Source organism: Chiloscyllium punctatum, chromosome 1, assembly GCF_047496795.1.
Source record: "Chiloscyllium punctatum isolate Juve2018m chromosome 1, sChiPun1.3, whole genome shotgun sequence".
Classification (NCBI taxonomy): Eukaryota; Metazoa; Chordata; class Chondrichthyes; order Orectolobiformes; family Hemiscylliidae; genus Chiloscyllium; species Chiloscyllium punctatum.
In genome coordinates, this window is record NC_092739.1 from 15,680,557 (window position 1) to 15,704,403 (window position 23,847).

Here is a 23,847-nt window from a genome sequence, read left to right on the forward strand (position 1 = left end):
AATTAACTATTGCTGAATCAATGAATGTTTACAATAGCATCGTAATTCTTAAATGTATATTAATTTGTATGTAAATTACATACGCAAGATATTGAATTTGGATGTTTAGCCTTCAGGTCATTCTGCTATACCGCGATAGATATGTTCCTCTGAAACCTCCCACCATAACACCATTTTCTATGGAAAACCGCACTGCAGAAGTTTACTAAAAGCAATTTGCTATACCCATTCAGTAGAAAGTTCACGTTATCCAAACAGTGTCCGCAATTCGTCAATCGCTTTACAGCCAATTCACGCTAACAAAAGGTGTGTTATTGTAGAATGACTTGTACTAATGCTTGTGTTGCGAATGTTATCTACTGGAAAGAGCAAGTGAAGACCTTCTGGGAAACCTTCTACTATTTTGGTTAGATTTTTTTAAAGGGTTTGAGAGGATTCCTACCTATTGTGAAAGCTGTTCTTGACATAATGATAAAGGTCAGCATCTTGTGTGATGCCTTGTTCTTTCATGTATTCCTTTGCCTAATCCTATGCTTAAGATTTTTTTTTGCTTTGGGCAAGATGCATTTTATAGAATTGAGCTTTTGCCTGTTACACAAATTAGTAACAAGAGCAACAACCCTAAATGTCAAGAACTACCAAAAACATAGCCTTGCGGCAGTACAGCCAACCAGAATAGCCGTCAAGAGTGTGTGCATTTCCAGTGATCCCTAATGTGGCTGTCGCTGGGCTTTGCAGTTATTGTGTGATATATCTTGTCCCCAAATCAAATGTTTCATTTTGCTCCAGATCTTTAATGGGATAAATCTCCACTATAATGTTAATGCATAGGATTGACCCTTTATAGCCCCTTGAGAAGTAAAATGAAGATAAGTTATTGACTGTCAGAATTTTGAATGCAAAAGCAGTGTTCTGTGAATGTTGTTCAATAGGTGTGGAGTTTTTAATTATATTTGAGGTATGGATATGCAGGAGCAATTTATTTGTTACAAATGTAACAATTAGCTATTTATTCTGTTTAAAACCATAATTGTAACTACAAACTTTATCTGCAACTGTGATATTTTCACAGCAGATTTCAGCATAGGTCGATTTTTCGCTTGCCTGATTAAAACTCATTCCTTCTGAACATACTAAAAGTAATCATAACAAACTTGTTGTCTTCTGACCTGCAGCACTAACAGCATAATTTTACCTATTCTCTATCACTCCTTTTGGTTTGTCTGCGAATAAATTTTATATATTCGACTTGAAAGCCCCCCCCAGTCCACTATTTACAGATTTGTAACTGCTGCAGTGTAATCCTTTTCACTTTTTAAAGTGAAGGTTGCCTGAAGAATAAAGTTTCTTCCTTTCCCAATATTGGTGCGGTGAAATGGAATCCTTCTTTCTCACATCACTTCTGTTGCCATGTGTTAGAACATAGAACGTAGAACAGTACGGCATATAACAGGCCCTTCAGCCCTCGATGCTGTGCCAACCACTGATCCTCATGTATGCACCCTCAAATTTCTGTGACCATATGCATGTCCAGTAGTCTCTTAAATGTCCCCAGTGACCTTGCTTCCACAACTGTTGCTGGCAACGCATTCCATGCTCTCACAACTCTCTGTGTAAAGAACCCGCCTCTGACATCCCCTCTATACTTTCCTCCAACCAGCTTAAAACTATGACCCCTCGTGTTAGTCATTTCTGCCCTGGGAAATAGTCTCTGGCTATCGACTCTATCTATGTCTCTCATTATTTTGTATACCTCAATTAGGTCCCCTCTCCTCCTCCTTTTCTCCAATGAAAAAAATCCGAGCTCAGTCAACCTCTCTTCATAAGATAAGCCTCCAGTCCAGACAGCATCCTGGTAAACCTCCTCTGAAACCGCTCCAAAACATCCACATCTTTCTTATAATAGGGCGACCAGAACTGGACTCAGTATTCCAAGTGTGGTCTAACCAAAGTTTTATAGAGCTGCAACAAGATCTCACGACTCTTAAACTCAATCCCCCTGTTAATGAAAGCCAAAACACCATATGCTTTCTTAACAACCCTGTCCACTTGGGTGGCCATTTTAAGGGATCTATGTACCTGCCCACCAAGATCCCTCTGTTCCTCCACATTGCCAAGAATCCTATCCTTAATCCTGTACTCAGCTTTCAAATTCGACCTTCCAAAATGCATCACCTCTCATTTATCCGTGTTGAACTCCATCTGCCACCTCTGAGCCCATCTCTGTATCCTGTCAATGTCCCGCTGCAGCCTACAACAATATTGTCAACGGCACCTCCAACCTTTGTGTCGTCTGCAAACTTGCTGACCCATCCTTCAATCTCCTCATTCAAGTCATTAATAAAAATTACAAACAGTAGAGGCCCAAGGTCAGAGTCCTGTGGAACACCACTCACCACAGACTTCCAGGTAGAATATTTCCTTCCACTACCACTCGCTGTCTTCTGTTGGCCAGCCAATTCTGTATCCAGACAGCTAAGTTCCCCTGTATCCCATTCCTCCTGACCTTCTGAATGAGCCTACCATGGGGAACCTTATCAAATGCCTTGCTGAAGTCCATATTCACTACATCCACAGCTCGACCCTCATCAACTTTTCTAGTCACATCCTCAAAGAACTCGATAAGGTTTATGAGGCATGACCTGCCCCTCACAAAGCCGTGTTGACTGCATTTAATCAAGTCATGCTCTTCCAGATGGTCATAAATCCCATTCCTCAGAATCCTTTCTAACACCTTGCAGACGACAGACGTGAGACTTACTGGTCTGTAATTGCCGGGGATTTCCCTATATCCTTTCTTGAGGAGAGGAATTACATTTTCCTCTCTCCAGTCCTCAGGTACGACTCCAGTGGAGAGCGAGGATGCAAAAATCTTCGCAAGTGGCGAAGCAATTGCATTTCTCGTTTCCCAAAGCAGCCAAGGACAAATCTGGTCCGGGCCTGACAACTTGTCAATCTTAATGTTTGACAAAATTTTCAGCACATCAGCTTCCTCTATCTCTATCCATTCCAGCATGCACACCTGCTCTTCAAAGGTTTCATTCACTACAAAGTTTGTTTCTTTCGTAAAGACAGAAGCAAAAAACTTATTCAGGGCTTGCCGTACCACCTCAGACTCCACACACAAGTTCCCTATGCTATCCCTGATCGGCCCTACTCTTTCTTTGACCATTCTCTTATTCCTCACATAAGTGTTCTCCCTAATCCGTTCTGCAAAGCCTTTCTTGTGCCCCCTCCTGGCTCTCCTCAGACCATTTTTAAGCTCCTTCCTCACCTGCCTGTAATCCTGTAGAGCTGAGCTTGATCCTAGCTTCCTCCACCTTATGTAAGCTACCTTTTTCCTTTTAACGAGAAGCTCCACCGCTCTCGTCATCCAAGGTTCCTTTATCTTACCCCTTCTTGCCTGTCTCAGAGGGACATATTTATTCATCACTTGCAACAACTGTTCCTTAAACAGTCTCCACATGTCTATAGTGCCTTTACCATGGAACAATTGCTCCCAATCCATGCTTCCTAACTCAAGTCTAATCACATCATAGTTTCCTCTTCCCCAATTAAATATCCTCCCATTTTGTCTAATCCTCTCCTTCTCCATAGCTATGTAGAATGTGAGGCAGTTGTGGTCACTATCACCAAAATGCTCTCCCACCACAAGATCTGATACCTGCCCCGGCTCATTGCCGAGCACCAAGTCTAGAATGGCCTCTCCCCTCATCGGCCTGTCAACGTACGGAGTTAGGAAACCCTCCTGAACACACCTTACAAAAACAGCTCCATTCAAATCTTCTGTTCGAAGGAGGTTCCAATCAATATTGAGAAAGTTAAAGTCACCCATTACAACAACCCTACCACGTCCACACTTTTCCAAAATCTGTCGACCTATGCTTTCTTCCATCTCCCTGCTGCTGTTGGGGGGGCCTGTAGTCAGCCCCTAAAGAGGTGACTGCTACCTTGCTGTTCCTAATTTCCACCCATACTGACTCGGTAGGCAGGTCTTCCTCGACAATGGAAGCTTCTGGAGCTGTGATACCCTCTCTGATTAGTAGTGCTACACCCCCTCCCCTTTTTCCCCCCCTCCCTCTTCTTTTTAAATGCTCTAAACCCCGGAACATCCAGCAACCATTCCTGCCCCTGAGAAACCCATGTCTCTATTATGGCTACAACATCATAGCACCAGGTACTGATCCATGCTCTAAGTTCATCACTTTTATTCCTGATACTCCTTGCGTTAAAGCAAACATATTTTAACTGATCCCTTGGTTCCTTCCCAGGAAAATCCTTCCCACTAGCTGGTCTCTCGCTATTGCCTCATCTGCATCAATTCTCACCTCCGGTATACAGCTCAGGTTCTCTTTCCCGCCCCCCCCTCGCGCTATACTAGTTTAAACCCTCTCGAACTACTCTAGCAAACCTTCCACCCAGGACATTGGTCCCCTTCCAATTCAGATGCAACCTGTCCTTCTTGTACAGGTCCCACCTTCCCCAGAAGGCATCCCAATTATCTACATATCTGAAGCCCTCCCTCCTATACCAGCTGCGCAGTCACGTGTTAAGCTGCGCCCGCACCCTGTTCCTCGCCTCGCTATCTCGTGGCACCGGTAGTAAACTAGAGAACACTGTTCTGTTCGTCCTGCTTTGCAGCTTCCATCCTAACTTCCTGAAATTACTTTTTATATCTTCGATCCTTTTCCTGGCTATATCATTAGTGCCAATATGTAACACGATTTCTGGCTGTTCGCCCTCCCCTTTTAGAACCTTATACACCCGATCGGAGATGTCCCGGACCCTGGCACCAGGGAGGCAACATACCTTCCGGGAATCCCGATCCCGACCACAAAATCTCCTGTCGATTCCCCTAACTATCGAGTCCCCTACCACGAGTACTTTTCTATTCTGCCCCCTTCCCTTCTTTGCCACAGTGTCAGGTTCAGTGCCAGAGACCTGACTGCTGTGGCTTTCCTCTGGTAGGTAGTTTCCCCCCCCAGCAGTATCCAAAATGGTATACTTATTGCTGAGGGGAATGTCTACAGGGGATCTCTGCACTGTCTGTCTGTCCCCTTTCCTCCCCCTAACTGTAACCCATCTATCCTTGTCCTGAGCCTTAGGAGTGACCAACTCCCGGTAACTCCTCTCAATTACCCCCTCAGCCTCCCGAATGATCCGTAGTTCATTCAGCTCCAGCTCCAATTCCCTAACACGATTTTCAAGAAGCTGGAGTTGGGTGCACCTCCCACAGATGTAGCTAGCGGAGATGTGTGCCTTGTCTCCCACCTGCCACATTCTGCAGGAGGAGCAAGCAACTGCCCTAGCATCCATACCCGACTTATCGGAACACCCACTCAGTACTAAAGTAGAAAGTTTAGTTCAAGTTGCTATAAAATTAATAACAAACTTATATTCAATAGAGGAAGTTTAGAATGAACCTTGCCTTCTTAACTAGGTTAGAGGAGGAGGGCGGGTGGGAGACACTACAGTTGTAGAGTCTCGTGTTTAGCCGCCTTGCTGATATATATGGTCACTGCTTTCCTTCCCGGCTGCCCCTCTGGTCCTCATCACTTCCTCTGCTACTCCTGCTCCTTCTGTGAAAGGGAAAACACCGCTGTCTGCTACCGGTAAGTAATTTTTAGAAACTGCCTTTCCTTAGCTGCAGTCTTTCGGGTTCACCTTACTTCTGCTGCTACTCGCACTCAAAAATTCAATCTTCTTATCCCTGTAACAACGTATATGTAGCTTCTGTAGTAATCCAACAATTCTAACCCATGAAGTATTGTGTATTTTTGTTTTAAAAAGGACTTTGCTCCAAACTTCTGGTACTATTCTGGATTAGTGTGGTGCTATAAAAGCACAGCAGTTCAGGCAGCATCCGAGGAGCAGGAAAATCGACATTTCGGGCAAAAGCCCTTCATCAGGAATACAGGCAGAGTGCCTGAACAGTGTAGAGATAAATGAGAGGAGGGTGGGGTGAAAGTAGCGTAGAGTACAATAGGTGAGTGGGGGTGGGGATGAAGATGATAGGTCAGGGAGGCAGGGAGGACGGTGCGGGAAGGTAGCAAAGAGTACAATGGTGGGATGAAGGTGATAGGTCAGAGAGGAGGGTGGAGTGGATAGGTGGAAAAGAAGATAGGCAGGTAGGACAGGTCATGTGGACAGTGCTGAGCTGGAAGTTTGGAACTAGGGTGAGGTGGGGGAAGGGGAAATGAGGAAACTGTTGAAGTCCACATTGATGCCCTGGGGTTGAATTGTTCCGAGGCGGAAGGTAAAACTTTGATAGATGGAGAAGGCTCCTTTAGGGCCTTGGATGGAGGTTAGGCTGGAGGTTTGGGTGCAGTTTTTGCAATTCCTGCGGTTGCAGGGGAAGGTGCCAGGACAGGAGGGTGGGTTGTTGGGGGGGGGTGTGGACCTGACCAGGTAGTCACAGAGGGAATGGTTTTTGTGGAAGGCGGAAAGGGGTGGGGAGGGAAATATATCCCTGGTGGTGGGGTCTTTTTGGTGGTGGCGGAAATGTCAGCAGATGGTATGTTGCCTCCCAGGTGCAAGGGTACGTGATGTCTCTGATCGTGTTTTCCGGGTCCTTAAGGGGGAGGGGGAGCAGCCTGAAGTCGTGGTCCATATTGGCACCAATGACATAGGTCGGAGGAGGGCTGAGGATGTTAGACAGGCTTTTAGGGAGCTAGGTTGGAAGCTCAGAGTTAGAACGAACAGAGTTGTTGTCTCTGGTTTGTTACCCGTGCCACGTGATAGAGAGTTGAGGAATAGGGAGAGAGAACAGTTAAATACGTGGCTACAGGGATGGTGCAGGAGGGAGGGATTTCGGTACTTGGATAATTGGTGCTCTTTCTGGGGAAGGTGGGACCTCTATAAACAGGATGGTCTACACCTGAACCTGAGGGGCACCAGTATCCTTGGGGGGAGGTTTGCTAGTGCTCTTGGGGGGGGTTTAAACTAACTCTGCAGGGGCATGGGAACCCAGACTGTAGCTTTAGGGTGCAGGACCTGGAGTGTAGGGAGGTTAGGAATATGGCATCAATCTTAAAGGAGGGTGCCTGTAAACAGAAGAGTGGCTTGAAGTGAGTGTACTTTAATGCCAGAAGTATACGAAATAAGGTAGGTGAACTCGCAGCGTGGGTTGGTACCTGGGACTTCGATGTTGTGGCTATTACGGAGACATGGCTAGATCAGGGACAGGATTGGCTGTTGCAGGTTCCAGGGTTTAAATGTTTTAGTAGGGTCAGAGGTGGGGGTAAAAGAGTGGGGGGGGGGGTGGCTTTGCTTGTCAAAGATAGTATTACAGCGGTGGAAAGGAAGATGGATGAAGATTTGCCATCTGAGGTAGTTTGGGTTGAGGTTAGGAATAGGAGAGGTGAGGTCACCCTGTTAGGAGTCTTTTACAGGCCTCCTAATAGTCCTAGAATCGTTGAAGAAAGGATTGTGAAGATGATTCAGGAGAAGAGTGACAGTAATAGGGTGATTGTTATGGGAGACTTTAACTTTCCTGATATTGATTGGGAAAGCTATAGCTCAAGTTCGTTAGATGGGTCAGTGTTTGTGCAATGTGTGCAGGAGAGTTTCCTGACACAATATGTAGATAAGCCAACAAGAGGTGAGGCCATACTGGATTTGGTTCTGGGTAACGAACCAGGCCAGGTATTAGAACTAGAGGTAGGTGAGCACTTTGGGGACAGTGACCACAATTCGGTGATTTTTACTCTAGTGATGGAGAGGGATAAGTGTGTACTCCAGGGCAAGAGTTATAGCTGGGGGCAGGGAAAGTATGATGCGTTGAGGCATGACTTAGGATGTGTGGATTGGAAAAGTAGATTCCAAGGCAAGAGCGTAATTGATATGTGGAACTTGTTCAAGGAGCAACTATTGAGTGTCCTTGATAAGTACGTACCTATCAGGCAGGGAGGAAAGGGTCGTGTGAGGGAGCCGTGGTTTAATAAGGAATTGGAATCCCTTGTTAAATGGAAGAGGGTGGCCTTTGTAAAGATGAGGCGTGAAGGTTCAATAGGGGCGATTGAGAGTTATAAGGTAGCCCGGAAGGACCTGAAGAGAGAGCTAAGAGCAGCAAGGAGGGGACATGAAAGGTCCTTAGTTGGTAGGATTAGGGAAAACCCTAAGGCTTTCTATAGGTATGTTAGGAATAAAAGAATGACTAGGGTAGGAATAGGTCCAATCAAGGATAGTAATGGGAAGTTGCGTGTGGAGGCTGAAGAGATTGGGGAGGCACTGAATGAATACTTTTCGTCAGTATTCACTCAGGAACAGGACATTGTTGTCGATATGAATACTGAGGCACGAATAAGTAGAATGGATGGCTTTGAGATATGTAGAGAAGAGGTGTTGGAAATTCTGGCAAGGGTGAAAATAGATAAGTCCCCTGGGCCTGATGGCATTTATCCTAGGATTCTCTGGGAAGCAAGGGAGGAGATTGCAGAGCCATTGGCCTTGATTTTTGTGTCCTCTTTGTCTACAGGAGTAGTGCCAGAGGACTGGAGGCTAGCAAATGTGGTTCCCTTGTTCAAGAAGGGGAGTAGGGATAATCCTAGTAACTATAGGCCAGTGAGTCTCACTTCTGTTGTGGGCAAAGTCTTAGAGAGAATTGTAAGGGATAGGATTTATGCACATCTGGATAAGAATAATGTGATCAAGGATAGTCAGCATGGTTTTGTGAAGGGCAGGTCGTGCCTCACAAACCTTATTGAATTCTTTGAGAAGGTGACTAAGGAGGTAGATGAGGGGAAAGCGGTAGATGTGGTATATATGGATTTTAGTAAGGCGTTTGATAAGGTCCCCCATGGTAGGCTACTGCAGAAAATACAGAGATATGGCATTGAGGGTGAGTTGGAGGTTTGGATTAGGAATTGGCTGGCTGGAAGAAGACAGAGGGTAGTAGTTGATGACAAAGGTTCATCTTGGAGTGCCGTCACTAGCGGTGTTCCGCAAGGATCTGTTTTGGGACCATTGCTGTTTGTCATTTTTATAAATGACCTGGAGGAAGGGTTAGAAGGTTGGGTGAGCAAGTTTGCGGATGATACGAAAGTCGGAGGAGTTGTAGACAGTGAGGAAGGATGTGGCAGGTTACAGCGGGATATAGAGAAGCTGCAGAGCTGGGCAGAAAGGTGGCAAATGGAGTTCAATGTAGCTAAGTGTGAGGTGATTCACTTTGGTAAGAGTAATAAAAAGATGGGGTACTGGGCTAATGGTCGGATACTTGGTAGTGTGGAAGAGCAGAGGGATCTTGGTGTCCATGTACACAGATCTCTGAAAGTTGCCACCCAGGTAAATAGTGCAGTGAAGAAGGCATACGGCGTACTGGCTTTTATTGGTAGAGGAATTGAGTTCCGGAGTCCTGAGGTCATGCTGCAGTTGTATAAGACTCTGGTGCGGCCGCATCTGGAATATTGTGTGCAGCTTTGGTCGCCATACTATAGGAAGGATGTGGAGGCACTGGAACGGGTGCAGAGGAAGTTTACCAGGATGTTGCCTGGTATGGTAGGAAGATCCTATGAGGAAAGGCTGAGGCACTTGGGGTTGTTTTCATTGGAGAAAAGAAGGTTTAGGGGTGACTTGATAGAGGTGTACAAGATGATTAGGGGGTTAGATAGGGTTGACAGTGAGAACCTTTTTCCACGTATGGAGTCAGCTATTACAAGGGGGCATAGCTTTAAATTAAGGGGGGGTAGATATAGGACTGATGTTAGGGGTAGGTTCTTCACTCAGCGAGTCGTAAGTTCATGGAATGCCCTGCCAGTAGCAGTAGTGGACTCTCCTTCTTTATGGGTATTTAAGCGGGCATTGGATAGGTATATGGAGGATAGTGGGTTAGTGTAGGTTAGGTGGGCTTTGATCGGCGCAACATCGAGGGCCGAAGGGCCTGTACTGCGCTGTAATGTTCTATGTTCTATGATTTGGTTTATGTGAAGGTTGGGTGTAAAGTGAGCACTGGGGGTTCTGTCCTTGTTATGGTTGGAGGGGTTGTGTCTGAGGGCAGAGGTGGAGGATGTGGACGAGATGCATTGGAGGGCATCTTTAACCACATGGGAAGGGAAAATGCGGTCTCTAAAGAAGGAGGCCATCTGGTGTGTTCTGTGGTGCAACTGGTCCTCCTGGGAGCAGATACGGCGGAGGAATTGGGAATACATTTTTGCAGGAGGTAGGGTGGGAAGAGGTGTAATCCAGGTAGGTGTGGTGGGTTTGTAAAAAAAAAAATGTTGGTGTCAAGTCGGTTGTCATTAATGGAGATGGAGAGGTCCAGGAAGGGGAGGGAGGTTTCAGAGATGGTCCAGGTAAATTTAAGGTCAGGGTGGAATGTGTTGGTGAAGTTGATGAATTGCTTAACCTCCTCGCGGGAGCACAAGGTGGCACCAATGCAGTCATCAATGTAGCAGAGGAAGAGGTGGGGAGTGGTGCCGGTGTAACCACGGAAGATGGACTGTTCTACGTGGCAGACAGAGACAGGCATAGCTGGGGCCCATATGGGTGCCCATGGCTACCCCTTTGGTTTGGAGGAAGTGGGAGGATTCGAAGGAGAAATTGCTAAGGGTGAGGACCAGTTCGGCCAAACGAATGAGAGTGTCGGTGGAAGGGTACTGTTGGGGACATTGGGAGAGGAAGAAGCTGAGGGCTTGGAGGCCCTGGTCATGGTGGATTGAGGTGTAGAGGAACTGGATATCCATGGTGAAGATGAGGCGTTGGGAGCCAGGGAAACGGAAGTCTTGGAGGAAGTGGAGGGCATAGGTGGTGTCTCGAACGTCAGAAATAGAATATTTTGCCAGCATTTCTAATCTCACCAAGAACCACACTGACTACATCCTCCCTTTCACGCTCCAATATTCTTTCAAGCTGTTTGTAAAATATTTTTCATTAGGTCGGCAACATACCATGTAGGACTATTGATCCTGTTTACAAAGGATGCTATCTATTCCCCCTAGTTAGAATAACCTTTTGGCTCTCCTCCAAACAACCTTTCATTTTTTCCTCCATCGCAACTATGTTTAGCCTATTGGGTAAGAGCACTTCCTGAGAGCCCTCATTTTCCTTTCACCTGGATTACTCTTTCATTTCTGATAATTACAGTTGGTTTTGATTTGCTCCATGCAGTAATTTGCATGAAGTGCTGAAATGCAAAATGCAATTTCAAACGCTTACTGCCTGGAACTTACGCATGCTACGAGGTGCTAAGGCGCAAAGAAGCTCTTGCCTCCCCGCCCCATACTCCATTGTCACCCTCACGTTCTCAGCTTTTAATTTTGTTTATGATGTGCTCTCCTGTCTTCACATTCTACTGTGTTTCAGCACACTGCTAGAATCTTGAGCCCTGTTCTTGTGTAATAGAAGCCCTGATATTTGCTTTGATCTGTGAAGTGCAGTATGAACTCTCTGATCACACAACAAACAATCAACTTCTGTACGGAAAATAAATCCATTCAAGCTTCAGGACAATTGTGATTTTGTTTGCTGAAGCTCATAGCCGGTCTTTGTTACAGCCATGTTTAGCAGTCTCTAATATGAGGAACTTCGTTAAAAAGGTTGCAATCAATGCTTTTGTACCTCTTACAAAAATGACTAAGTGAATGGTTTATTGATTATCTGGAACTTAATGCTACATACCTCTGAATACAGGAAGCCATGGGACATAATATACACATAATATACACAGTTGAATACTTTTCGAATTATTAAGAGTTAATTAACATAGTGACTGAAGACACTTAAACAAATATGGACTTTTTTGGGGGGGATTTTAATTGCATCCTTCTTAAAGTAGTGATTTGGCATTTTATTGCTGTTTGATAACTGACATGATTCTGATCAAAATTAAAGCAATCATTCTGGAACTAAGGAGTTGCAAAGGGACCAAGATTTTGTGATGTTTCTTAGTAAATCATCAATATTAGACTGAACTATTAAGCTTTAAATTGTTCAGCATTGCAAACTGCTTTGGTTGTAGCTTGATAAAGTTAATTAAAATAGTCAATGATTATTGTTTGCATGAGTATGTAAAATTGAGGTTGAATATGCTCTTGCTCTTTTTTTTAATTTTTGGAATTTTGATGGCTGTCATTAGCATGTCTTGACATTTGTTGCCTATCTCAATTGCCTTGAGTGGTCATTAATCTGCTGAAGTCCATTTCATAATTCCTCTAAGAATTTTTAACATGTCCCTTCACCACCTCCCTGCTCACCATCCAAGAACCTTTCAGGTGAAGCAGCTTGTATTTGCCACACCTAATGTGGTCTATTCTGCATTGGAGAAACCAAATGCAGACTGGCTGACTGTTTTGCAGAACACCACTGGTCTGTGCACAAGCAGGATCCTGACATTCCAGTAGCCGGTCATTTTAAAACAGCGTCCTGCTCACATGCCCACCTGTCTGTCCTCTGTATGCTGCAGTGTCCCAGTGAAACACAGTGCAAACTGGAGGGACAACATCTGATCTTCAGACTAGGCACTTTACAGCCTTCTGGACTTGATATAGAGTTCAGTACCTTTAAATGTGGCCAATTTCTTTTTTTTCTTTTAACTTGTTATCATGTCCTCCCCACCCCCATCCCACTTACTGTCCTTTCAAGTCTAGCCAGAGGCACACCATTGTTCTGCAGTTCTTGCATTCTGATCTCTTAATGTAATCTATTAACATCTTTTCTCCACCAGCACCCTGTAACAACTACCCCCACCACCACTCCCCGGAACTATAGCATGAATGCTGTTCCTCCATACTTCACTTAAGCTCTGATAAAGATCGTCATAGAATCCCTACAGTGTGGAAACAGGCCATTTGACCCAACAAGTCCACACCGACCTGCCAAAGAGTAACCCACCCAGACCCATTTCCCTACCCTAATACTTGGCATTTCCCCTGACTAATGCACCTAACCTATACATTCCTGAACACTATGAGCAATTTAGCATGGCCAGTTCACCTGACCTGCACATCTTTGGACTCTGGGAGGAAACCAGAGCACCCACGCAGACACGGGAAGAATATGCACACTCCACACAGACAATTGCCCAAGGCGAGAATTGAACTTGGGTCCCTGGCACTGTGAGGTAGCAGTGCTAACGACTGAACCAACGTGCCACCCAAAGATTGGGTCATCTCGACTCAAAGCGTTTGCTTACTCTCTTCCTCCATGGACGCTGTCTGACTAACTGTGATATCTAGCATTTGTTGTTTCCAATACAGATTCCAGCATCTGCAGTAATTTGTTCCTACATGTTAGGCCAATATTTTGCTGCTTCTCTTTGCACCAGAACTGAGCGCAATGAATGTTACCTTGCTAATTTTCACTTGCTAGGTATCTTTGTATGTTATCAAGAATGTACTATGAGATTCAGTATTATCTCACTGATGATGCTTACCAAAGCTTCAGCATTGATGCTAGTGAATTAAAATAATAGTGGAGAAACACAACAGATTTGGCAGCATCTGTTGAGAGAACATCAAATTTAATGTTCAGAGTTCAGTGACCAATCATCAGACTGACCCTAGTAGCTGGGACAGGGTGACATTTATGCTGATGGCTGGGTTTTTGGGGGGTTGGGGAGTATAATGAATATAATACATGGAGACAGTGTTCAGAGAGAGAAAAGGGGATAGACAAACAAAAAAAAGCAGGTAATAGCCCAAGAGAGATGAATGCTGGGTGAAGTGCTACAAGAACTGTGAACAGGCGAAAAGGAGTTGCCTATGCAGGGAGCAACCCATACAGTGCAGGTCTAGGGGAATGGGAGGAGGGAAACTGACATTGAGGGTGATCGTGTTTTGAAATTGTTAAACTCAATGTTGAGTACTGAAAGCTATCAGGTGCTTCAGTGGAATATGAGGTGGTGTTCCTTCAGCGTACATTGAGCCTTGCTGGAGCTCTGCAGCAGGCCTGAGGCAGAAGTGTTGACATTGGAGAAAAGTGGTGTGTTTTGAAGTGGCAAGGCAACTGGGAGCTTAGAGTCCTCTTTACGGACCAAGGGTAGCTGTTCAGCTAAGTGATCACCCAATCAGTGCTTCGTCTTTCCAATGTCTCGAAGACCAGATTGTGAGAAAGGAATGGAGTAGACTAGATTGAGTGAAGTGTAGGTAAATCACTGCTTCACCTGGAAGGTCCGTCTGGGTTATTGGGTAATGAGGGAAGAGGTAAATGGGCAAGTGTTGAACCTTCTGTGATTGCCTGGGAACGTGCCATGGAGTGGGTGTTGCTGTTGGGAATGGAGGAAAAGTGGACTGGGGGTCTTGGAGGGAGTGGTTCCAGTGGAGGGGACTATGTGTCTGGTAGTGGCATTCCACTTAAGGTGATGAAAATAATTGTGTATGATGCTTTTGATACAGAGGATGGTAAGGTGGAAATTGAGGACCCTGGGGACCCCTGCGATTGTAGGGAAGGGGTGAGGGCAGAGTAAATAGATTGGACCTGGCTTGAGGCCCTGTCACCCACTTTTGTGGGGAATCCTCATTCGAAGAAAAGGGTGGATGTTTCTGAGGCCATCCCTACAGTAGGTAGCATCATCAGAACAAATAAGATGGAGAAACTGGGAGGTTGGACTGGAGTCCTTACAGGCAGCAGGCTGTGAGAATATATATAAAGTGACTTGGAGTCAATGGGTTTGTAATGGATATTGGTGGCTAGCTTATCTACAAAAATGGGAAAGAAGATGTTGAGGAAGAGAGGAGTCTGAGATGCATCAGGTGCACGTGATGGTAGGGTGAGAATTGGAAGCAAAATTGATAAATTCTTTTGATTCTGGCAAGGAAACTGAAGCAGCGGCAATGTGCCATAGATGTACAAGAGGAAGAAGTATGAGGAAGCACCCAAGTAGAACAAAGAATGTCTCACATAACCCACAAAGAGATGGACATAGCCCATGTGGCTATCCATGGCCACACCTTTGATCTGAAGAAAGTGAACAACTTCACTTTGAGAGGAGCTGAAAGTAAAGCTGAGCTAGGGCAGGTGGAGGAGTATGCTGGTGGATGGGCATGGTTCAGGTCTTCTCTCAAGGAGATGTGGAGGGCCCTCTGACCATCCAGATGGAGATGGACTTGTCGAAGAATTGCATGTCTGCGGTGAAGAAGAGACAGATGGTGCTGGCAAACTGGAAATTTTGTCACCAACATAAAGTGTCAGATGAATACTAGATATACATGGGGAAGGACTGGACAATGAGAGAGAAAAGTGATTCAAGATAGCAAAAAGTAAGTTCTGTGGGGCAGGAGCAGGCTGAAATAGTCTGCCTGAGCAGTCTTGTTGGTGGATTTTGGACTTTGGATAGGAGTTGGGGGGCCATGAGATGGGAGGCTCTAGGAGGGAGATCCCCAGATGAGATGAAGTTAGTGATAGCCATGGAGGCAATTGTTTGATACTCAATGGTTCAATTCACACTAACGAATTGTTACATAAACAATCATTCCTTGCCTGACTGAGGATATGGGCAATTTAAATGATCAAACGGTGGTTCACCTGCCAATTTACCAAAGATTCCTTGTGGAGTTGTTTTTTGTTTTTTGTCTTCTATATGTGAACATTTCAATGTCACTTCTGACTTTCTTTCTCTTTTTGTTTCTAGTTATTGTAAAATCGCTGAAGGACATGCCGCCAGTGAATGAGGAAACTATTCTATTCAGAAAGGATAATGCTTCAGTTGGGAAGGTAATTTCACAAGAATCCTTAATAACTGATAAGTCTTAAATTGTATGGAATCATAGTATCATACAGCATGGCGACAGACTCTTCGACCCAGTCGACCAACATTCCTAAACTCAACTAGTCTCATTTGTCTGCATTTGGCCCGTATCCCTTTAAACCTTACCTATCTTTGTACCTGTGCAAATGTCTTTTAAATGTTGTGATTGCGCCTGCCTCCTTCACTTTCTGGCATATACACACTATCCTGTGTGAAAATGTTACCCCTTCCGACCCTTTTCAATCTCGTCCCTCTCACTTTAAAGCTATGCCCTTTAGTTTTGGAATCCTGTACCCCGGGGAAAAGAACTTGTCTATGCCCCTCATGATTTTATAAACGTCAGTAAGGTCTCAGTTTCCCATGATCTAGGGGAAAAAAGTCCCAGCCTCTCCTTTTAACTCAGAACTTCCAGTCTCAGTAACAGCCTTGAGAACCTTTTTTGCACCCTTTCCAGTTTAATAACATCCTTCCTAAATGGGGGTGACCAGAATAATGTGCAGTACTCCAAACGTGGCTTTACCGATGTCTTTGTCCAGTTATAATGTGACATCCCAACTCCTGTGCTAATTGCTCTGACCAGTGAAGGCCAAATGCTGCCTTCACCACCACCTTGATCTGTGAAGCCATTTTCAAGGTACTGCATACCTGCACCACTAGATATCTCAGTTTGACAGCACTCCCTAGGGCCATTGCATTAATTGTGTTAAGTCCTGTCCTGGCTTGTCTTAATAAAACACATTTATCTGGAATAAAATCTGTCTGCCTTTGCTTGGCCGATTGGACCAGCTGATCAAGATTCCATTGTACTCTTGGATAACCACCTCCATCAATTTTGGTATCATCTGCAAATTTACTAACTAGGTCTCCTATATTCATATCCAAATCATTTAATGAAGTGACAAGCAACAGTGGACCCGCACCGATCCTTATGTCACAGGTCTCCAGCCCAAAAAACCATCTTCTACCACAACCCTGTCTCCTACCTTCAAGCCAATTTTGTACCCAGTTTGCTAGGTTTCCATGAATCCCATGTGATTTAACCTTATGAACCAGTCTATCAAGTGGAACCTTGTCAAAGGCCTTGCGAAAGTATATGTAGCTAAAGCTCTGCCTTCATCTATCTTCTTGGTCACCTCTTCAAAAAAAAAATCAATTTATACGGCATGATTTTCCTAACACCAAGCCATGCTGATTATCGCTAATCATTCCTTGCCTTTCCAAATGCATGTGAATCCTGTCTTTTAGAATCCCCTGCAACAATGTGCCCACCACTGGCATTAGGCTCACTGGTCTTTAGTTCCCTGACTTTTCCTTGCAGCCTTTTTAAAATAATGGCACAACATTAACCACCCTGCAGTCTTCTGGGACCTTGTCCATGGCTGTTGATGGTATAAATATCTCTGCTGGGGACTGCACAATTTCTTCCCTAGCTTCCCATAATGTCCTGGGATACACTTGATCATGTCCTGGGAATTTATCTACCTTTATTCATTTTAAGAACCCCAGCACCACCTCTTCTGTAACGTGGTCTCTTTTCAAGACATTACTATTTATTTCCCCAAGTTCCCTCACTTCCCTGTCTTTCTCCACTGTAAATACTGTTGTGAAATATTATTTAGGACCTCTTCCTGTCTGTGATTCCACACACAGATGGCCTGTTTGATCTTTAAGACTTTTTTTTTTTCCCCCCCTAATTACTCTTTTTGGCACTTCAAGGGGAATCCAAAGATATCTCTGTCCTCTTTTTGGCCTCCCGATTTCCTACGTGTTCTAAACTCCTCAAGGGATTTACTTGATCCCAGCTGCCTATAAATTGAATATGCCGCTGCCAACTTCTTTGCCAGAGCCTTAGTATCTCTCGTCATCCAGTGTTCCCTACTGCTGCCAGCCTTGCCATTCACACGAACAGAAACACACATTAAACACACATTATCTTGCTTATGAAATTCTTTTTTGGGTTATCTAAATTTGTTGACAGAGGGAGATGCTGAGAAGCACGACTGGGGATGTTGGAACCCATGAGTGTTGATGGTGGGGTCACCAGGAACCATGACTACTGAGGCAGGTGTGACATTCCATGGGTTTTACACAGGACTTTGCCAGACAGTCTCTGAATTTGTATCCAAAGTTTTTTTTTTCTCTCTGCAGCAGTCCTTTTTTAGGAAATACATTTTGTACTGCAGAGTGAAATGCATCAATAAGTACTTTGAGGTTCTGGTCCATCATCATAACAAGGAATCATTCAAACTACATGCTGTATTAATTTTTAGATTGGAGAATTTGGTCATTCAGCTGCTCACACATTTATTCGTATTGAATATATTTATTTACAAAAAGCAGGTTAGGATTGTGTTAGTTAATTGACATGATAGAGTGTATTAATTCACTTGGTGAAAATTTCTTGACTTGCAATTATTTTATCTAATATTTCTATTTCTTTGAAAAATTCCCTTTTAAAATGATTTTAATAAAGCAATCTCCATGCAACTTGACTTCATTATTTTTGTGTTATGCAATTTCTGATAAGTGTCTAAAGTTTGTTTCGATTCCCTGCTTGCATTTTAGGTGTTTGAGGTGTTTGGTCCAGTTTCTCAGCCATTTTACGTTCTACGTTTCAATTCTACTGAAGACGTCACTGTTAAGGAAATAAAGCTACAAGAGATGCTTTATTTTGCCCCTGCAGTGAAGGATTTCACTCAGTACATCTTTGCAGAGCATCTCAAGCAGTAAGTTATTTTTCACGCATCTTAGACTTCAACCTCTCAATTCTTCAGCGAAGAATAATTTTTCAGTGAAGAAGTGTCATTTATCCAATCGTGTTTGACTACGCTTCCTTGTGAAAACAGGGTTATTTTCCAAACATTACAACCATGTAAAAAGATTTGCTCAGTGACCTGAGCTAAGAAATTGTGTATAGCCCCTTGTAATTTGAGTGAGTCAATTTAAAAATAACCAGCACCAAAGCTTTATTCTTAACCAAGAACTTAATTTATTGCAAAATACTGCTGTGAACTGCTAAAGTTACTAATTAAAGAACTTAAAATGATTAAATATAGTTAAAGATAAAAGACCCTCAACAATAAGTTAGTATTGTTTGCCTGGAGTGAATGGTTGCATTTGTAGAGTTATGGCCAGTAGTTCCAATGGCTTCTGTCGTTAAAATTAAGTAGAGTTTGCCTCTAAGTAGACTCAGTTGGTGAAGCAGCTTAGCATATGGGTGTAAGTTCTGTTCCTTTATTGATTTTATCAACTTAGATTGCCTAGATTAATTTTAGCATAACAGGGGTGATTTCTGACAGTCTTAACCAATGATTCAATGGCAAATGTTGCTCAGTTAGCTTAACTGAGTGCTGTAGCTTGCACCTGTCAACTTAGCACGCATTCATGTTTATTTATTTCTTTTTCATTTTTCATGTATTGTTAATGACTTTAAACAGCACTAATTATGTTGGACTGAGAAGGTGTTCCATGTCTTTAACTTAATTTTTTGTTTCTATTCTGGGGAGGAAAAGACAAAAGTATGTTTATTTTTAAAGCAATGATCTAGATCTTCTAATCCTAATTGCAATGAACAGTAAGAAATCCATTGTCATTGAGGAATGAACAGCATGACTAGTTTGGAAGGAAATTGTGCAATGTCTTCCTGGACCCCTACCACTATTCACCAACCCTTCCTCAGACCATAGTGAGTTATAGTGTGAGTGCCTTCTTTCTAGTGTTGCATGTAATTCTTTTGCCAGTTATCTTAATTTGGTATCAATCCTCCTGCCACTAGAAACTATTTCCCAATTCATTCCCTCAATACTCTTCAAGATTTTATACTACTAACAAATTGCCATTTAACTTTCTCTGCTTACTCTTTGATATTTAGACAAATCTTTTCTTGTTTTCTGACAAGCATAATTGGTCAGTTGAGGACCAGCCAGTAATTTTTAAATTAGTATCAGGCAGCTTGCTGATGGATTCTTTGCCTTTATTTACATAGCCATGGATTCTCCTTGCCTCATTATCAGCCTTCTAATCTTGTCCTGGAACTTCTCGATCTGAGGGTGGTCATATTGGACTCTATGTTGGCCGTATTTCTCTCTTCACAGAAGGGCCAAACAAGCTAGGTTTTTCCAGCATTTTCTGTTTTCATTTAGCATTTAATTCACTGGTTCTAACTCTTAATCCAAAGAGTGGAATTTTGTTGGTAATTTCTTCATTTGGCAGTAATTCAGTCAATTTCCTTATTTTTGGCTTATAGTTCCTTCATGAGGATTGTAACACTAGCACTACTTCTGATGAATTTTTGTTAAAAAAAAATCTAAGTGTTTTTGTTTTCTTTACCCTGGCAACTTCTAATGTGTGCTCATGCAATCTAATGAGCTGAGGAGTTTTTAGCCTCTCTGAATTTGTTTCATTTATGACATATCTACTCTCTTTGTTAAATGCCTTTTTTTGGAACTCAGTAACAACTTAAATTTATATTGTATCTTTAACATGATGCGTTGCTATAACAGGTATTCTATATTGTAATCTAGACTGGTGTACTCTGATATTTCAATAGTTATTTTTATCTTGGACTCATTTGATCACAGTTAAATGATTCCATATTTCAATACATTTTGTAGTTCACTTTCCCTTGATCCATTTATCATCCACTTTTAAATCAGCTTTTTATCTTCTAATTTACTGCCTCAGTCTCTGTCTTAATCATGTCCTCCTTAATTTTTATATTAACCTTTAATACAGCTTGATCACAATTGCTAAGTGTTTTCTTTATCTTGTCTGTTCTGATTGATTTCTTATTTCTTGGAGTTTGTACATTCTTGATTGCAGTTAGGTCAATATCCTGGTACTTCCTCCCCGAATAGCACTGAAGGTATTCCTACATCAAAAGCACTGCAGCTGTCCATGAGGGTAGCTCGCCATTATTTTCTCAGGGACGCTAAGCAATGAGTGACAAATTCTGGCCTAGCCAACATTGATGGTGAATGAATGTCCTGTTCACACTTCCGAAACAAACTTAAATCCCCCCTCCTTTCTTATGAGCTTACTTGGCAGCATTGAAGATCTCCCATGATTGTTGTTCTGCATTTCATAGATCTGCTGTAATATTTCTTCCTCATCTCCTTTCCAGCATTGACAGGCCAGCCATCGCTTAGTTGGTATTACTCTCACCTTTGGGGCAAAAGATTCAGGTGTCAGTCCGGGGATTAGTCACAGAAATCAAGGGTTGACATTGCTTTGCATTTCTCAGAGCATTGGGAGGTGCCATCTTTCAGGTTAAACATTAAACAGAAACCCAGTATGACTCCATGTGGATGTAACAATCCCTTGGCAATATTTTGAAGCTGAGCTGGAGAGTTATTTCCAGTTTCTTAGCTAATACTTATTCTACTTTTGTCATGTTAACTTAAGAATACCTGGTCATTTTCACATTGCTGTGTACATATTGGCTGCCACATTTCCTGCATTACAACAAAGACTACATTTCAGATGTAGGAGTAAGTTACTGCAGATGCTGGAATTTGTACTGAAAACAATAAATGTTGACATCACAGTGGGTCAGGCAGCATCCGTGGAGAGAAAATGGTAATTTGCTTTCCCTCCATAGATGCTACCTGATCCACTGTAATCTTCAGCACTTTGTTTCCACTACATTTCAGACATAGCTTATTGGCAAAAAGACGCATTGTGCTTGTCAGTACAAAAGACATAGGTAAACAAGGGGATAGGATCCTGCAAAATGAATATAGGGAGTTAGGGAAGAAGTTAAAAAGCAGGACATCAATGCTAGTGATGTCCAGATTACTCCCAGTGCCACGCGCCAGTGAGGATAGAAATAGAAAGATAGGCCAGATGAATGCGTGGATGAGAAACTGGTTAATTGGGCAGGGTTTTGAGTCCTTGCATCATTACGGTCTCATCTGGAACAGAGGTGACCTATACAAGAAGGACAGGTTGCACTTGAACCGGGGGGGTGGGGTGGTTGAGGGAGGGGGTCATGGTGGGGCAGCCAGTATCCTTGCGGGAGATTTGATAGTGTTACCCAGGAGGGTTTAAACTAGTTTAACAGGGCAATGGGACTCTGAATACGAGAGGGGCCATCGAGAAGTTAGGGGAAAATACCTTGGCCATCGAGACCAAGTTTACTATTCAGAGTAGTCGGAAGCACAGTAAATGGTTTAAAGTTATTTCAGTGCACGTGGCCAGACTAGTAAGGCAGATGAGCTCAGCATATTGATTAGCTCTGGGGACTGGAATATTATTTTACAGAACCATGGCTGAGAGAAGCGCAGGACTGGCAGCTCAATGTTCCAAGATACAGAAGCTATAGGTGTGACAGAAATACAAGAAGTGAGAGGGGGAGTTGCTCTTTTGATAAGGAAGGACATTAGAGAGGGTATTCTTATGTGGTTATCAAATGAAGTCATATGGTGAAACAGAAGGGGATGGTCACTTTGTTGAGACTGTATTATAGATCCCCAAGTAGCCAGCGGGTACTAGAGGAGCAGATGTATAGAGAGATTGCAGATATCTTAGAATAACAGTGTATGTTGGTTGGAGATTTTAAATTCCCCTGTATTGGCTTGGCTACCCAGAGTATAAAAGACACGGACAGGATGGAGTTTATCAAATGTGTTCAGGAAAAGTTTCCTAAAACAATAGAGGGCCCTACTCGGGACGGTGCAACGCTGGACCCCCTCTGAGGAAATAAAGTCAGGCAAGTGACTGAAGTGTCAGTTGCAGAGCACTTTGGGTCCAATGACCATAACTCTCTTAGTTTTAACATAGTTATGAATAAAGTTAGGACAGGTCCACAGGTTAAGGTGCTAAACTGGAGCAAGACCAATTTTGGGGCCATTAGGCAGAATCTAGCAGAGGTTGATAGGGTGAATGTTTGAAAGAAAAGGAATGACTGGCAATGGGAGCCTGTTAAAAGTATATCCCTATTAAGGTAAAGGGCGCAAAGCTATCAGGTTTAGGGATCCCTGGCTGACTAGGGATATTGAGGCTCTAGTCGGGAAAAAGAAGGTGGTACTCATTGGGTTTCAGCTATCGGGCTCAAGTGAATCCTTAGATGACTATAAAAAGTGTAAGAGCACACTGTAGAGGGAAATCAGAAGAGCAAAAAGAGGGTATGAAATGGATCTGCCAGATAAGGTTAAAGATAATCCAAGAGGTTCTATAGCTATTAATAAGAGTAAAAGGGTGGCGAGGGAGAGAATAGGTTCCCTTAAAGTTCAACTTGGCAGTCTATGTGTGGAGCCACAGGAGATGGAGATTTTTAATGAATATTACTCCTCTGTGTTTACTGAGGAAACAATCATGGATGCTGTGGAATAAAGGAAGCAAGTGGGTATGTTTTGAACTGCATACGTATTACCAGAGACAAGGTGTTTGCAGCCTTAAAGCACATTAAGGTGGAAAAATCCCTGGGGCCTGATCAAGTCCTCTGGCATTGTAGGAGGCTAGAGAAGAAATTGCAAAGGCCCTTGCAGAGATTTTTGCTACATCTCTAGCCACTGGTGAAGTTTTGGAAAACTTGAGGGTAGCTAATTTATTTGAAATGATGATGAAGGCATTTAACATGCTGGCCTTCATCAGTCTAGGCATTGAGTAGAGGAATTGGGATGTTGTTTAAGAAGGGTAGCAAAGACAAGCCAGGGAACTACATGTCAGTGAGCCTGACTTCAGTGGTAGGTAAGTTGTTGGAGAGGATACTCAGGGACAGGATCAACCAAAATTTGGTCTGATTAGGGATAGTCAGCATGGAATTGTGCGCAGGAAGTCATGTCTGACAATTGCTGCCAGAGTTTTTCAAAGAGATAACTAAGAGGGCAGGGCAGCAAATGTTGTCTATGTGGACTTTAAGTAAGGCCTTTGAGGTCACACATGGCTAACTAGTCATGAAAGTTAATTGCATGGGATCCAGGGAGAGATAGCTATTTGGATTCAAATTAGCTTGATGATTGGAAGCAGAGGGTGATGGTTGAAGGTTGTTTCTTGGACTGGAGGCTTGTGACTAGTGGTGTGTCACAGGGGTCAGTGCTGGGACCTTTGTTATTTGTTATTTACATAAATGATCTGGACATGAATGTACAAGGTATGATTAGTAGGTTTGCAGGTGATACAAAATTAGGAGGCATCCTTGAGAGCGAGGAAGAGACATAGAGATGTAC

The 23,847-nt window shown here is 43.3% G+C and overlaps 1 protein-coding gene across 3 annotated transcripts in view; it reads left to right on the top strand.

The window, feature by feature from the left end:
- Positions 1 to 23,847, top strand: part of naf1 (nuclear assembly factor 1 homolog (S. cerevisiae)) — a 258,554-nt gene that overhangs the window by 171,507 nt on the left and 63,200 nt on the right. For all 3 annotated transcript variants that reach the window (XM_072572957.1, XM_072572784.1, XM_072572871.1), the window contains exons 5-6: positions 15,563 to 15,645; positions 18,245 to 18,405. In XM_072572957.1, coding sequence (XP_072429058.1) covers positions 15,563 to 15,645; positions 18,245 to 18,405 — 244 coding nt within the window. The remainder of the gene's footprint in view (positions 1 to 15,562; positions 15,646 to 18,244; positions 18,406 to 23,847) is intronic.